This window comes from Sciurus vulgaris, assembly GCF_902686455.1.
Source record: "Sciurus vulgaris genome assembly, chromosome: 1".
Taxonomy (NCBI): domain Eukaryota; kingdom Metazoa; phylum Chordata; class Mammalia; order Rodentia; family Sciuridae; genus Sciurus; species Sciurus vulgaris.
This window is the reverse complement of record NC_136461.1, coordinates 84,404,734-84,419,428: the sequence shown is the minus strand read 5'-3', so window position 1 is coordinate 84,419,428 and position 14,695 is coordinate 84,404,734. Positions and strand designations below refer to the sequence as shown.

At 35.3% G+C, this 14,695-nt stretch overlaps 1 protein-coding gene across 5 annotated transcripts in view; it reads right to left on the bottom strand.

Annotated features, from left to right (window-relative positions):
- The window catches only part of PTBP2 (polypyrimidine tract binding protein 2), a 70,075-nt gene extending 56,069 nt beyond the window's left edge, over positions 1-14,006 (bottom strand). For 2 of the 5 annotated variants that reach the window (XM_079105480.1, XM_079105481.1), the window contains exons 1-2: positions 13,779-14,006; positions 12,062-12,092 (exon numbers count right to left, since the gene is read on the bottom strand). In XM_079105480.1, the coding sequence (XP_078961606.1) occupies positions 12,062-12,092; positions 13,779-13,786 (39 nt within the window). In that variant the 5' untranslated portion in view covers positions 13,787-14,006. Of the gene's footprint in view, positions 1-12,061; positions 12,093-12,874; positions 13,151-13,778 lie in introns of those variants that run through there. The other 3 variants (XM_079105483.1, XM_079105482.1, XM_079105484.1) reach the window with 3 other exon arrangements.
- Positions 14,007-14,695: the final 689 nt, after the last annotated feature.

The following is a 14,695-nucleotide window of genomic DNA, read 5'->3' as shown; positions in this document are numbered from 1 at the left end:
AAAGTGTTTCTCTGAGTTCTTGCTATAAAATTAACTGAACCTCAGGAAGGGGTTGTGGGAACCCCAATTTATAGCTATTCTTCAGAAACACTGTAAAACAACTTGTGACTGGGAGTTGAAGTTGGGAGAAGTCTTGAGGACTGACCTTAGAACTAATGGATATGAAGCTATCTCCAGGTAAATGTGTCAGAATCAAATTAGAGGACACCCAGTTGTGTCTGCTGCTACAGAATTAACTGCTTGCTTGTTGGTGGGAAGAAATCTCCTTAATTTGGGGACAGAGAGGTCACAGAAGTCTGGTTGAAAGTTGTGTGTGTGGGGGGGGGGGGGAGAAAGAGGAAAAGCGATTTGTTTTTTCCAACAAATATTGCTTTAAGTTTCCAACTGATCAACACAGATGACATCCAGAGGAACAAGGAAAAAATTTTAAATGTCTAAGAATTAGGATCATATAATTGTGTTTAGGATGCTAAGGAAACTTGTGACCATACTAATAAAATTAGTAACTTCTCTAGTCATCAAAATATAGTATAAGGAAATGACAAGGTCAGCTACAAACTGGGAAAAAATATTACCAACATACACAAAACCAATAATCAGTAGCCATAATGTATTTTTAAAAATATACAAGATTAAATACAAATTTTATTAAACAACAGATACAAAAGCATCTCATAGAATTTCATGAGAAAAACTAATGACCACAAAATGAAAAAAGAAAAACATGTACACCTCTTTAATAATGAGAAAAATAAAAAGACCAAAGATGTAAAACACCACAGTGGCAAAAATCAAGAAATTAAATACTTAACCAAGAGCTGTTGACAATTTGAAACAATAAGAACACTTATGCACTACTGGTGAGGCATAGTGGGAACAATGTACTGGAAAGTAATCTAGTAATATCAAAGTTTCAAGTACTCTACCCCCAGCAGCATGTATCCTTAGATATATACTGTCAAAAACTCTGATATAAATGAACTAGAAAATACAAAAAGTTTCACGGCAACATTGTTCTTAAAAAACCTTAACCCAAACATCCAACTGAAATATCCAGAAAAAGAGATAAATTATTTTTACCAAGAGTTCCTCCCAGCAATGGGTATTATACAAATACATGCAAAAAAAATATAGCTATTAAAATCCTTATTGAATTAAGACAAAAGTCATAGAAAACATTACATAGGTACTTATTTTCATAAAATTAAAAAAAAAAAAAAAAACTAAAACAATAATCCCTCAGTATGAGGGGGGACAGGTTTTAGAATCCTAAGGGATATCAAAAACGGCAATGATCAAGTCTCTTGTATAAAATGGCATATTTGCAAATAAACTAGGAATATTCAACATATTTTAAACCATCTCTAAATTACTTACAATACCTAATACAATGTAAATATGTAAATAGATGTTATACTGCATTGTTTAGGAAATAATAAGGAAGTCTGCATATAGTACAGAAGCAATTTTTCACAAATATTTTCAATCTGAGGTTGAATGGATGCAGAACCCATGGATTCAGAAAGCTGAAGTATATTTGTGTGTGTGTCTGTCTCGTGCACGTACACATGCCATAATGGAAAGAGTTAAAAAAAAAAAAAAATCACAGCAGTACATACCTGTGGCAGGGTAAGGAGAGGAATAAAAAGGAGCATATGGGTATATACAACAATACTGGTAACATTCGAGTTGGTTTTTTGTTTTTTTGTTTTTTTTTTTAGTGGCATATTCATGGTGTTAACAATAGTCTCACAAATAAATCTTGATAATAAAAGATTCTAGGGAGAAAATAACAAATTAGGACAGGGTGACAAGATATTTTATCACCCGAACTGGGACACTTCAATGAAAAACATAAACAATAAGAAATCTAAGCAAGAAAGAATAACAATCAAAAAGTTTAAATAAGACACTCAAGTAAACCATGTATTATGTTACTCACATTTATCAAAATTTAGTAACTATGAAGACCCCACTATCAGATATAGTGAAAGAATTTAATCAAACTACAATGAGAATGGAAGATTAATATAGCATACAAATTATTTTATAAATGAAGTACACAAAAAAACAATGAGAAAAAGGGTAACTTAAGACCCTAAATATATAAAAAGGACTTAACATTTACTGAACCCGGGAAGACTACATGTCCTCTCCACACGTAAAGCCACCCCTAAGTGTAGTTTTTCTTTCCAATCTTCACTGACCAAGATATGAGACCTACAAAACTTTAAAGAATTTTGTCTCATATTTTGGCCATCTCTTCTACTTAACAAATAAAACTTTTAAAAATACATGTACTACATTTTAAAAAATAGACATACATACACAGGAAGAAAATACAGACCACAATCTTTCTGGTCAGGTAACCCCTGAAGACATTAAATTTTTAAAATTTTCAAATATTAGGAAATTCAAATTTAAAAAAATAGAAAGTTTTCCTCCACTTCAAAATCAACTACACTTAAATTTTACATAATTGTTTCTCCAAAAGTTTACATTTTAAATATTCAGACAAACACAAAAAAGGATCACATCAGACAAGCTGACTAGCATTGTTCTCTCAATTCGGAGCAAAGAATCAGCACATGAAAATAATTTTACTCTTTCAACAGCTATACAACACTCTACTAACACACACACATACACATATATTTTTGGGGGTCGGGTACCAGGGATGAATCCAGGGGTGCTTAACCATGGAGCCAAACCCCCAGTCTTCCCCTGCTTATTTTGAGACAGGGTCACATTAAAGTGCTGGAGGGTCTTGCTAAATTACTGAAGCTGGCTTTGAACTTGGGATCCTCCTGCCTCAGCCTCCAGAGCTGCTAGGACTACAGGTTAAGTGCACCACACCAAACACTCTACTAATATTGCTATACCAGCCTTTAAAATCACATATTGCAGTAATTCATTCTATTTAAATGTCCAAGAAAATCACAAAAGCAGATCATATATAATGAATATCTCAGTAAATTCCATAATATTTAGTCAAAAACAGCAAGTTTAATCTAATGAAATTTTGAAGTAACTTTTACATAACTGGATTAAAAAGGAATCTAAACTTCAAACGCAGACTTATAAAATCTAAAACAGAAATGACAAGACCAGTTATCATATAGAAAAGTGGTAACAGAAATAAGCCCAGTTCTCAGTAAAGGAAGTAGAAATTATGCTTAAATTGAAAATCTGTTACATCTTGCTCACAGTAAGACAAATCCAAATTAATACTACATTTAGGTGCCATCTCACATCTCACAGAAAAACTAGCCGACTTTTAACAATATATTCTGTTGGGCAGGCTATGGGACATAGCCACCCATACTTTCCAAATAATAAAATTCAAAACTCTATACTGAAAGGAATTCAGCAATACCTAGCAACATTACATTTGTATTTACATACTGACCTAGCAATTTCACATCTAGGAGTTAGTCTGAAGAAATACTGATCTTTTTTTTTTTTTTTAAATATACTAGATGAGTATATATACACAAAGCTATTCACTATAATATAATCTGTAATACTAAAAGACTGAAGGAAAACACCCAAAAGCCTATTAGTATACAAAGCTATGAAGCAGTATAAAGAAAAGAGAATAATTTTCAATATATAGCATAGAGTGATCTCCAGGATGTATTTAAGTTAAAAAGTCAAAATATAAATTATTGTATATACTATGCTACCATTTATCTATTACATGAAGAAGGTAGGAACAAGTTTCCATTTGCTTATATTGATCAAAAGAGTGATAAACGAAAGGCTAATTAAAGCAAATATCTACAAGTAGAGAAGAAAAGCAAAGTAGACTAGACTAGACTAGACTAGACTAGCTTGGTTAGACTTTTCTGAACATAGGTAATTTTAGTTTTGATTTTGGAAATTCAGTTCAAAGGGGGAAAAAAAATCCCTAAAAATTAAAACCAAAGTGAAACAAACCTAACCACCCACATGGTGGTAGAACCACAAAGAGAATTATTTCAATAAACTTTAACATTCTATGATTGTACTATAAATTCTCTGGAATATACTCAAAAGACAAAAATGATTACAAAAAACTATATTCAATAATGTTAATGCAATACTGATGCTGCTTAAAAAGGGGGGAAAATGCTCTCTATTCACTGAAAGGGTCTGGAAGCAGTAACAATCTAAAAGCAATTAGCACCCTGGCAGCCACATTATTGTGGTTTCTAAGGACCATGTTTCACTCAAAGGAACCAGGATGTTTTAAAGAAATGACTGATTAAATGTCAGAAGCAAAAAATGCTACTTCAAGCAAGTACCAAAGTAAGTGGTATTATAAGCTCCACCTGGCCCAAAATGAAATAATTTAAGCATTTTAGAAGGAATGATCACTCACTGAAATAGAGTGGAAAATACACGTTAAAGGGGTACCAACTCTTCAGGAAAAATATTTTTTAAGTCAAAATCTATCCTGCTTGTCTTATAAAAAAGGCACTTCAATGTGACCAATAGTTCATGGACAAAGCTTTTAATGGAGGAATTCTAACTATTATTTGGAGAGAAAAGAATTTGATCATTAATTGCTGGGTGCAGTGGCACATGCCTACAATCCCACTGGCTTGGGAGGCAAAGGCAGGATTCCAATTTGAGGCCAGTCTCAGCAACTTAGGCCCTAAGCAACTTCATAAGACCCTGTCTTAAAAAAATAAAAGGATGATGGAAGCACTCTACAGTGGGTGCCTCAAGCTGACAAAACCTCAACCTACTGATAAATGTCAACATCACAAAGAGATAACTAGACATTCTGTTCTGTTCCTCCTGCAGTAATACAACAGGAATTACATAATGCACATTTACGAAATATTCTTGCTAAAAATTAAAAATGTATCTGACCAAGCCTCATCTAACTATAAATTTACAGGAAATACAGAGAATATGAAGAACATATGACATGAAATCAGAATTCAAAAAAATGAAATTGTCCAGATGATCCAATTTCTCTAACAAAGAAAAAGCCAGAGAAGAGGAGTAAGGTAAGGTCATTTACTGATTAAGAGATTTTAACATTAACCAAATTAACATACTGATTTTCCTTGGTTCCTGATAGGAAAAGGGTGGGAAAAAAGTATTTTGAATACTGTTGGACAATAGATGATATTAAGAAATTATGTTAAATTTTACCAGGAATAGTACTGGCATCAATGTCACCTTTAAGAAATTACATCTGAAAGATATGTACTGAAGTATCTGGGGATGATACAAAATGATCTGAGATTTGCTTTAATATTCTCCAACAGAAAGAAAAAAGATGTGTATTATAACAGTCCCTCTAATTTTGTATATATTAAAGCTTTTATAATGAACTTCAGAAAAATAAAAATTCTCAATATCAAAATGTACTGCCAAAGATATAAAAAGATCATCCTTAACTTTCAATGCATTTTTAACGAGAATATAAAAGAGTTCAAGATCAATTTAAAGTAGACAAAACTGTTGGTCTATTTGTGTGGCTAAACTGTAATGGCATTTTTAACTTGGTTTTAGACATGCTACATTAGGAAATAAGGTGGTTAAGTAATATTTTTATGTTAAAGTAGTAAATATCACTAGTTATCACAAGATATTTTTTGAGCAGCCACTCTTTCAGTCTTTTTTTATGATAATTGTAGTGAATTTTAGGCACAATGGTATGGAACCATTATGTATCTATCATTAGTCCTAAGAGTCACCCACAAATTTTCTTTTCCGAGTACTGTGACAAATTCCAGATATCCATATTGTTTCATATTTCAGTGGATATTCTTGAAAGATAAGCATTCTCTCTATAATACCATTAAGACCTCCCAAAACTTAATATTTGGTATTATCAAATGTTAAATTTGCATGAAAATTTCTCACTTCCTTATAAAAATCATAGTATCTTTCTAGAGTGTTTTAGTGGGGTAGAGGATCAGAATCTAATAAGAGTAATATGCTGGATAGGTCGTTCGTCTCTTCAATATCTTTTAATGTTATGAATTCTTTCGCCACTTCTCCCTCTTTTTGTTACGAAGAACTGGTTTTTCGTTTTACGGATTTACCCACAGATAGTTTTGTGATGATGTAATTTAATATGGTCTCAATTTTCCCAGGAAATTCAGTTGGATCTAAATACCTGATTACACTCTTCGTTTTACTGATAATAATATTTTATAAGTGGTGGTGTGTTTTGCAACTAGAAAACTTGATGTCTGATGTTCAGTGTGTGATGTTTATTCCTAACAATATATCTTGTATTTTTTGCTTTACGTTATTTAAGCTAGGTGTGATTTTGTGCAAAAAAAAAAAAAAAAAGTCTGTTGATCAGTATTCTTTTGTCCATATTTTTATTGTGTTAATATTCGCCCCCCCCAAAAGAAAACAAAGGCAAATTATTCAACTCACCGTTCAATGACTGAATTTTGACAGCACACAGACGCAACATGTTTTGAGCTCTACTCCCTCCCCTATTTCATCCTATCTACAAGGTACAGATCATAACAATAAATGAAACCTCTGATACTGACAACCAAAAGTAATCTCTTACTGTGGCTGTATGGCACTTACTTAAAACACTGGGTATTTATCTCTCCAACTAGATGAGGTCCTCCTAAAAAAGAGTCTCTTTTGGATCTCCAATGAAAGAAATGTAGTGCTACAATTAGTATTTACCTTTCTATTGATAAATGGCTCACAGATTTATATTCATATTGAAGTCTAGACTCTTCTAGAGACTATTTAACTAGCAAAATAAATGAGGAATAAACTTAAGGTCTCTGACCTCAAGGAAAGTATATTCTGTCTCCAATTTTTTTTTTTTTTTTTTTTTTTTTGGCGGTGCTGGGGATTGAACCCAGGGCCTTGTACTTTGCAAGGCAAGTACTCTACCAACTGAGCTATATCCCCAGCCCTCTCCAATGTTTTTAAATAACTAGTTACTAACGCAGTGCTGTCATTTAGTAGACACATTATTAATGTTCATATACTGAAATTCTAATAAAAATAATTAGCAAGAATTATGCATTAAAGAGAAGCATTTTAAGAAAAATCAAAATTTTAAAAAAAAACAATTTTGAAAAAACCATACCTATTATAAAAAAATTATATTCAACTATTATCAAAAAATTATATTTAGTATTATTTAATTGCAAGTATCTAAGCAAACCAATGATGGTTAATTCAATAGCCATAATACAGCTTAAACTGTGAGTTTAGCGATTTAAAATCAGTGTTTTCAGAGTACTAGTAAAACCCAACCTGGAAAAAACCTAACTTATTTTAAGAAACAGGTATACTTCATTAGTCATCCAATTACATTTTGATTAATCAACTTACTAAAAGAACTGCTACAATTTTACTGTACTTAAAATCTTCCTCTAAAAAGTCAGCATTTGATTACACTGAGTAGCCATAAACCAAAGAAATTTAAAAATTCTTAGAAAATTGAACTGAATGAAAAAAATATATACATATCAAATTTTGAGGAATGCCTTGAAAGCACTACCTAAAAAAAAGTATACAGCACTAAACCCCTACATTAGAAAAGATGCCATGTCAATAACATCAGCTTCAAAGTTAATATTAAGCAGAAAAAGCAGCAAAAACTAAACACAAAACAGAAAAAACAGAAATCAATAAAACACGAAACAAAAAAAAATGAAACCAACAGCTGATCTTTTGGAGATTAATAAAATAAATAAACTTCTATGATGACTGATAAGAGAAGAAAATAAGTCTATTAAATAATCAGTAACAGAAATGAGAATGTTGATATCACTACAGTCTAAAGATACTCAAATCATAAAACATACAATTCTATGCAAAATTATGAACAATCTATGCAATTCTATGCAACTTAGAAGAAATGAACTAATTGTATAGACAATTTACCAAAGCTCCCCCAAGAAAAAAATAGGTAACCTGAAAAGTCCTGTAAATAAATTGAATATGTAATTTAAAAATCTCCCCACAAAGAAGCCCACATAACTTCACTTCCATGTTATTATTCCTTCCTTAACTCTGGTACATTTTACATTCATGGATAAGGAAAATAAGAAAAAAAGAATACCATGTGGAACATTCACTCTAATATGAGGAATAAGATGACGATGCCCACTCTCATTGCTTTTTTTAAAAACTGTACTAGATGTCATAGGTAAAAGGGTGGGGGGGGAGGGGGGGGGAACCCAGATAGGAAAGGAAGAAAATTGTCTACCAACCACTGGAATGTAAACAGTCTGTGGAATATATAACAAAATGTACAAAAAAAAAAAAAAAAAAAAAAAAAAAAAAAACTATCAGATCAATGAAATTAGTTTAGCAAGGGTGTAGAATACAAGAGCAATGTGCAAAAATCATTTGTAGATCTAAACACCAGCACCAAACACCTGTAAGTTGTGTTTTTTAAAAATATCATTTATAATAACATCAAAAGATATGGACTACTTAGGGATGAATGAACAAAAGATGTAGAAAATCTGTAAACTGAAAACTAAAAACAATGCTGAATTATAAAACCTTATGTGAACAAAGAGATAAATTTATTTATTCAAGGGTACAAAGACTCAACCTTAAGATGTGAATTTTCTCTGAACTGCTCTACATTTCAACTCAAATTCAGTAATGTCCCAGCATGTTTTCTATGACTCAGAAGAGCCAAAACAACTTTCAAAGAGAACAAAGTTGGAGGACCAAGACTACCTGATTTCAAGACTAGTGATTTTAAGGCAATGTTTCTGGCATCTGGATAGACAAAAATGGGTCAATGGAAAAGAGCAGGGTACAGAAATAGAATCACACATACATAGATAATTGATTTTTGACAAAGCTACAAAGCCAATTCAATGGAGAAGTCTTTTCAACAAATTGCAACGGAAAATGTGGATGTACACATCTAAATCCAAAAACTTGACCCATACTTTGTACCATATTCAAAAAATTAACTCAAATTAACAGTTTTAAACCAAAATATAAAACATCCATTAGTAAATAAAGAATTAAAAAAAAAAAAAAAAAAACACCACTTAAGTAAGCCAGCCTCAGCAACTTAGTAAGGCCCTAAGTAACTTAGCAAGACTAAGCAACTTAGCAAGACTGTCACAAAAAACAAAGAACCGGGGATGTGGCTCAGTTGTTCAAATGCCTCTGGATTCAATTCACAATACCAAAAAAAAGAAAGATAGATTTGTGACACCAAAAAAACACCATCCATAAAAGAATAAGCTGAATGGAGTTAATCAATTAGTAACTGCTGCTCTTCAAAATACATCATTTAGAGAATGAAAAGTAGCAGAAAATATTTGTAAACCATATTATCTGATAAAGGACTTACATCTAGAAAGAAGACCTCTCAAAACTCAAAAAATAAATAATCCAATTTCCAAAAACTGGGCAAAAGATTTAAATGAACATTTCACAAAAGATAATAACAGCTGACAAAAAGATGTTCACATAATACTATGGGATACAAACTGTAACTATCACTTCATAGACACTAGACTCTCTCTTACCAAAAAACAGATATTAACAGGCATTGTAAAAGACGAGGAGAAACTGGAAATCGTATACCCTACTGACAGACTATAAAATGGTACTACCACTGTGGAAAACAGTATGCATTTTCTTAAAAGTTAAAGATATGTCTATCACATGATCCTGCTATTCTGATCATGGGCCCCCAAGGGGAAAAAAGCATATAATCACAAAGACATGCAGGAATGCTTACAACTTTATTTATAATAGCCCCGAACTTTAAACACCACAAATGTCCACTCAAAATTAAATAAATAGCAGAGGCACATGCCTGTAATCCTAGTCACTCAGCAGGCTGAGACAGGAGGATCCCTAGTTTGAGGCCAGCTTAGACAACTAAGCAAGACCCTGATCATCAAAAGGGCTAGAGATGTAGTGGATGCCACTTAGTGGAAAAGCATCACTGGGGTCAATCCCAAATACCACCCAAAAAAAAAAAAGGTTAACTAAATAAACTGCCATATAGCCATACAGTATGCTACAAAGCAACAGAAAAAAATGGACTATTGATACACAAGTAAATCCCAAATAATTTATGCTGTGTGGAATAGCCACATACATAAAAAATACATATTGCAAGATTCCATTTATTTAAGTCTAAAAATTTCAAACTATATTGACAGCAAAACAGTGGCTACTTGGGGGAAGAAAGGAAGAGAGAATTACAAAGGGGCAAGATGGTATTTCTCAAAGCAATAGATTATTATCTTGACTGTGGTGCTGATTTGACATATACATGTCAAAGCACTGTACACTATACATATGGGGTAGTTTATGTCAAATTATATCTCAATAGTTATTTTTTAAGCAAGATATAGTACAAAAATACACACTTTTAATCCACTTGTGTACACAAAGATAGCTACATGCATGGTAATATATAAATTGATAATTTCAGAAAAATTTTTAAAATAATTATCTAACTAAAGAAAGAACTCAATCAGGGAAAAATGTTTCCCTATGGATTTTTTTAAAATATGCACTTGTTACTTTGTTTATTAAAAAAACTTTTTTAAAAAGAAAACAAATACTTGCACATAGTCTGACAAAGTAAAATATCTTAAATCATTATCCTAGAAAACTAACTTCAGCTAGTCAAACTTTTATATAAAAATGTTTTTTAAATTGTTAATTATTTTTACATCATTTTGCAATGTTTCCTCAAGTCACTAATATAAAAAAGTGAGATAATCAAAAAATTATAAGGACATCCTATTCTAAATTGCCTCACTCTTTTCTGCCTTTTCATTCTATATCTTGTCTATAATTTCCTTCTCTTCCACTAATAATGGAAAACTCACACTTGTATCAATTTATTATTTTACAAAAGAAACTTGAATCATTTATTTTACAAAATTTACATTAGAAATTTATTTGAATATTAACTCCGAGAACTACATTTTGAACTCTTGAGTTATTCCCTATTTTAAATCCCATAACGATTTCAATTTGGAAAAAAAATTATCAAAATTAAATATGCATGTTAATTATTTCTCCCTCAATCTACATAATATGAATATTAAAGCATGGACAAATAAATAGTGTACTATAAAACAAGACCATCTCCCAAAAATATTCTAAAAAATTATCACACTTTCATGGATGCAATTCTAAGAATTCCAAAAAACAATCAACAGCTTCAAAGGACTAAACATACAGCTTTCCCAAGACTACTCACACTGGGGAGCGGAGTGGTTGAAGGGGTAGGGGGAATCTCATTGTTGTGCCAAGCTTGGGAAAATAAAAAGTTAAAAGACAAGGATCAGGCTAGGGGTGCAGCTCAGTGGTAAGAGCACTAGCATGTGCAAGGCCCTGGGTTCAACCCCCAAGACCAAAGGAAAAAAAATAAAAAGCCAAGGATCATGCCCTTACAGGTTTAGAAACAAAAAAAAACAAACAAAAAAAGCCCAAGGCATCTGAAAGTCTAATTACTGAAAGAAGCAAATGACCTCACCAGTAGTACTGAAGTATAAAGGATGAGTAACTTTTTTAGTCAAAAGATGGGGAAGGCCAATTTCCTTTAAAAGACAAATTTAAATGTGACTAAAATTTAAAGCTAACTGCCTAAAAAACTTTCCTTTTAAGGGTCAGGACAACTCATTTATAGTGTGCCTTACTACTGATAAAAAAATATTTTTGTAAGGCAAAAGAGTAAAAATTACTTGGAAAAACAAAATTACATGATTTAAGTCAAAAATCGCTTGTTGTCCATTTAAAACCCGTTTTCCTTCAGAGATCTGTGATATAATTGTGCATTCACAAATTGTATGTAAAGCATTAATTCCTTGAACACCACAGTTACTTTTCAAAACGTTATTTTTACAAGCTGCCAGTTCAGGAAATGCATATGGCTGTTGTTTATTAAGATTAACCAACTTTATGGTGGTCAATTGTTCATATAATCAGACTTTACAAATTATTTTATGCTTGGGTTTTGTTAGCTGTATCTTAGTTTCCAAAGCTAACTGAAATTCTTCATTAACTGCAATGACAGTAGATCCAACAATCCTGTTTTTCACGTAACTTTCAAACAATCTTCTCCTACCTTCACACCAACAGCAACCTCAGTGACAATTCTGTAAAAAAAAAAAAAAATAAAATAACAATTTCAACCTCTTGTTATTCTTCTAATGATCAAACTTTTCAGAGTAGTTCATTTGTAATTCCTGAAGACACTTTCAATATAGATGGAAAACAAACAGACTGATGGTCAGTGAAACTTCTTTATGCTATTGTTAACCTGGTTCTCTAGAAATAATTTTCAAATATAAGACATACTTCAGCAAACGAAGGGTATTTTTAACAACACTTTTAATAGCAAAAAGATAAAAATCCAAAGAACACTATAATGCCAGTCCTATGATTATTAATAATTTATCACTTAAAACTTTTTAGTAAACTAGATAGAATCTAGGAACTGTAAACATACACTCCAGCACAAGTTTTGCCATCAATTTCCCATGGGGGGGGGAGAAGGGGAGATACTGTACTTCTCTGAATCTGTTCCATCTGGAAAATAATCCTTAAAATAACTTCTTGGACGATTTAAGTTCTAGGATCTGTTCACTCTCATGATTTTCATTTAGTATTTTTAAGAACTTGAAACTCTAGACACTTAAGCAAAATAAATTAAGATTTTACTTTTGACTCTTCAGACACTGTCGCTGATTTTAATAAATGTACCTGCTAATTGACCCTGGTTTTTCACAGCCCCAAATGGTCTGTGTACTGCTATATTTTCGCCCTAAACTGTGCCCCCTTTTTAACAATGAATTAAACTGAGTCATTTCAGATGTGGAGCTTTAGTACCAGAGAGAGAGTGGTCCATATCATTTCCCAAAGCCCGCCTGTTTCTCACCTCTCAGCATTCTATCGTCACTCCTAGGTTCTCCAAGATGCAGCACGGTTCTGGCTTTTGGTAGTTTGTTTTTCCAGAAACTAGTCAAAACAGCTAAAAAGGTGGCCCTGTGTTGACTACCTGCTCTTGTTTCTGCCATGACTGTTGGCCTCTGCCCATGTGACTGAGTCGACCTCAAACACTTCGGGATTTCGGGATGATTTAATTTCTAGGCCCTTTTGCCAAGCCTTGAATGTTCTTAGGCCCCACAAAAAGGCATTTTCTTTAATGCCTCCCGCCCCCGCTACCAGACTCGGATGAAAACAAAGGAGTATGACATCTGCCCTCCCCCTCCGCCGCACGCCCTCCCCCCTTCCCCAGCGGCTCCGACTCGGCTTTCCCCGGAGCTCCCGCCACCGGCATCTCTCCCGGCCAGGGCGGGCGAGGCCCGGGAGGCCAGGGATGGCCAGGTCCACCGCAAGTGCCTCTCCAACCCCCAACAACCCCGCGCCTCGGGCCAGTCTCTGCCCACGCCGCTGGCTCCCGCTGGCGCCCCTACCCCGGGGCTCGGGTCCCGGGGTACAGATCGAAATGGCTCCTGGAGGGGGCAGGGGCGGGTGCGACGTCCCGGGGTTCCCTCCCCATCCCCCGCCGCCACGCCGGTGCCCGCCCCCCTCCCCGGGGCCGCCCCCCCGCCGTCGCCCCAATGCCTCCCCTGCCTCGGAGCCCGCTTTCTGCCCATTTTCTCGACCAGAGCCAGCCGGGGGAAGCAAGGGGAGGGGTGTGTGCGATGGGGCGGGGGTTGGGTAACGGTAGCCCAGCCCTGGGAGGGGCCGCCCGAGGGTTTCTCCCCGACCCCGGACCCCGCCGAAGGACGGTCCAACTCCTCTCTCGCACACATCTTTTCACCGACCCCAATACATACCCGTCCATTGCCGAACCGGACAAAGCTTCGCTCACAAGAACCGAGCCACGCAGCCAGCGAGCCACACAAGCGGCGAGAAAATGGCGGCCAGAGCCCGACGGAAATTGCCGAAGGTGCTGGAGCGCACGGGGCAGCGCGCGGCAGCGGCAGCGGCGGAAAGAGCCGAGCGCGCCGGCGCCCAGCAGCGGGAGACGAGCGGCCCGGAGCGGGATCAAGGGGGAGTGGGCGCCGCCACCGTCGCCTCCTTCGCGACGCCGCGCGCCGGGCTCCCTCCGCCCACCGGGACCTGGCCTGCAGCTCCTGCTGCGGGGCTTGGCGTCCTGGCTCCTTCCCTGGGCGGGGTGACACCTCCCGGCCCTCGATGCCATCTGCCGTAGGATGGCCCTGGGCTGCAGGACTACCTCCAGTGTCTCCTCTGATCCCAGCCCCAGCCGGGCTACCCTCTACCTATGCAGGCCAAGGGAAAAATATGTTAGCGCTTGCCTCCTATACCATCTTTTATTTACAGACCCTTTCCGTCCTCTAAAACAAAAATTTACACCACTGAACCAAGACCACTGTTTAGTAAAAACAATACTTAAAAAGCAAGTACAACTCATCAGAGGCTTTTGCTTGCAAACCTGGAATCAATCATTCCAAGTGATTCTCATTTCAGTTGATAATTAGTGTGCACCTGTGGTAAATATTCACAGTGTCCTGGGTAGAAAAGAACACGGTTGAGCGAAGTCTTAGAAGGAACAAATGAGTCTTTATTCACCTTTGGTTAGAGAGGATAGAAACATTGGAGTGTTTTCCATATGTCTCACAGTCTCAATCGTATTTTTAATTATACTATTTATGAATGTTATATACAACATGTTACACACAACTACTGGTTACTGAATCCAGGGGCACTCTACCACTGAACTACACCACTA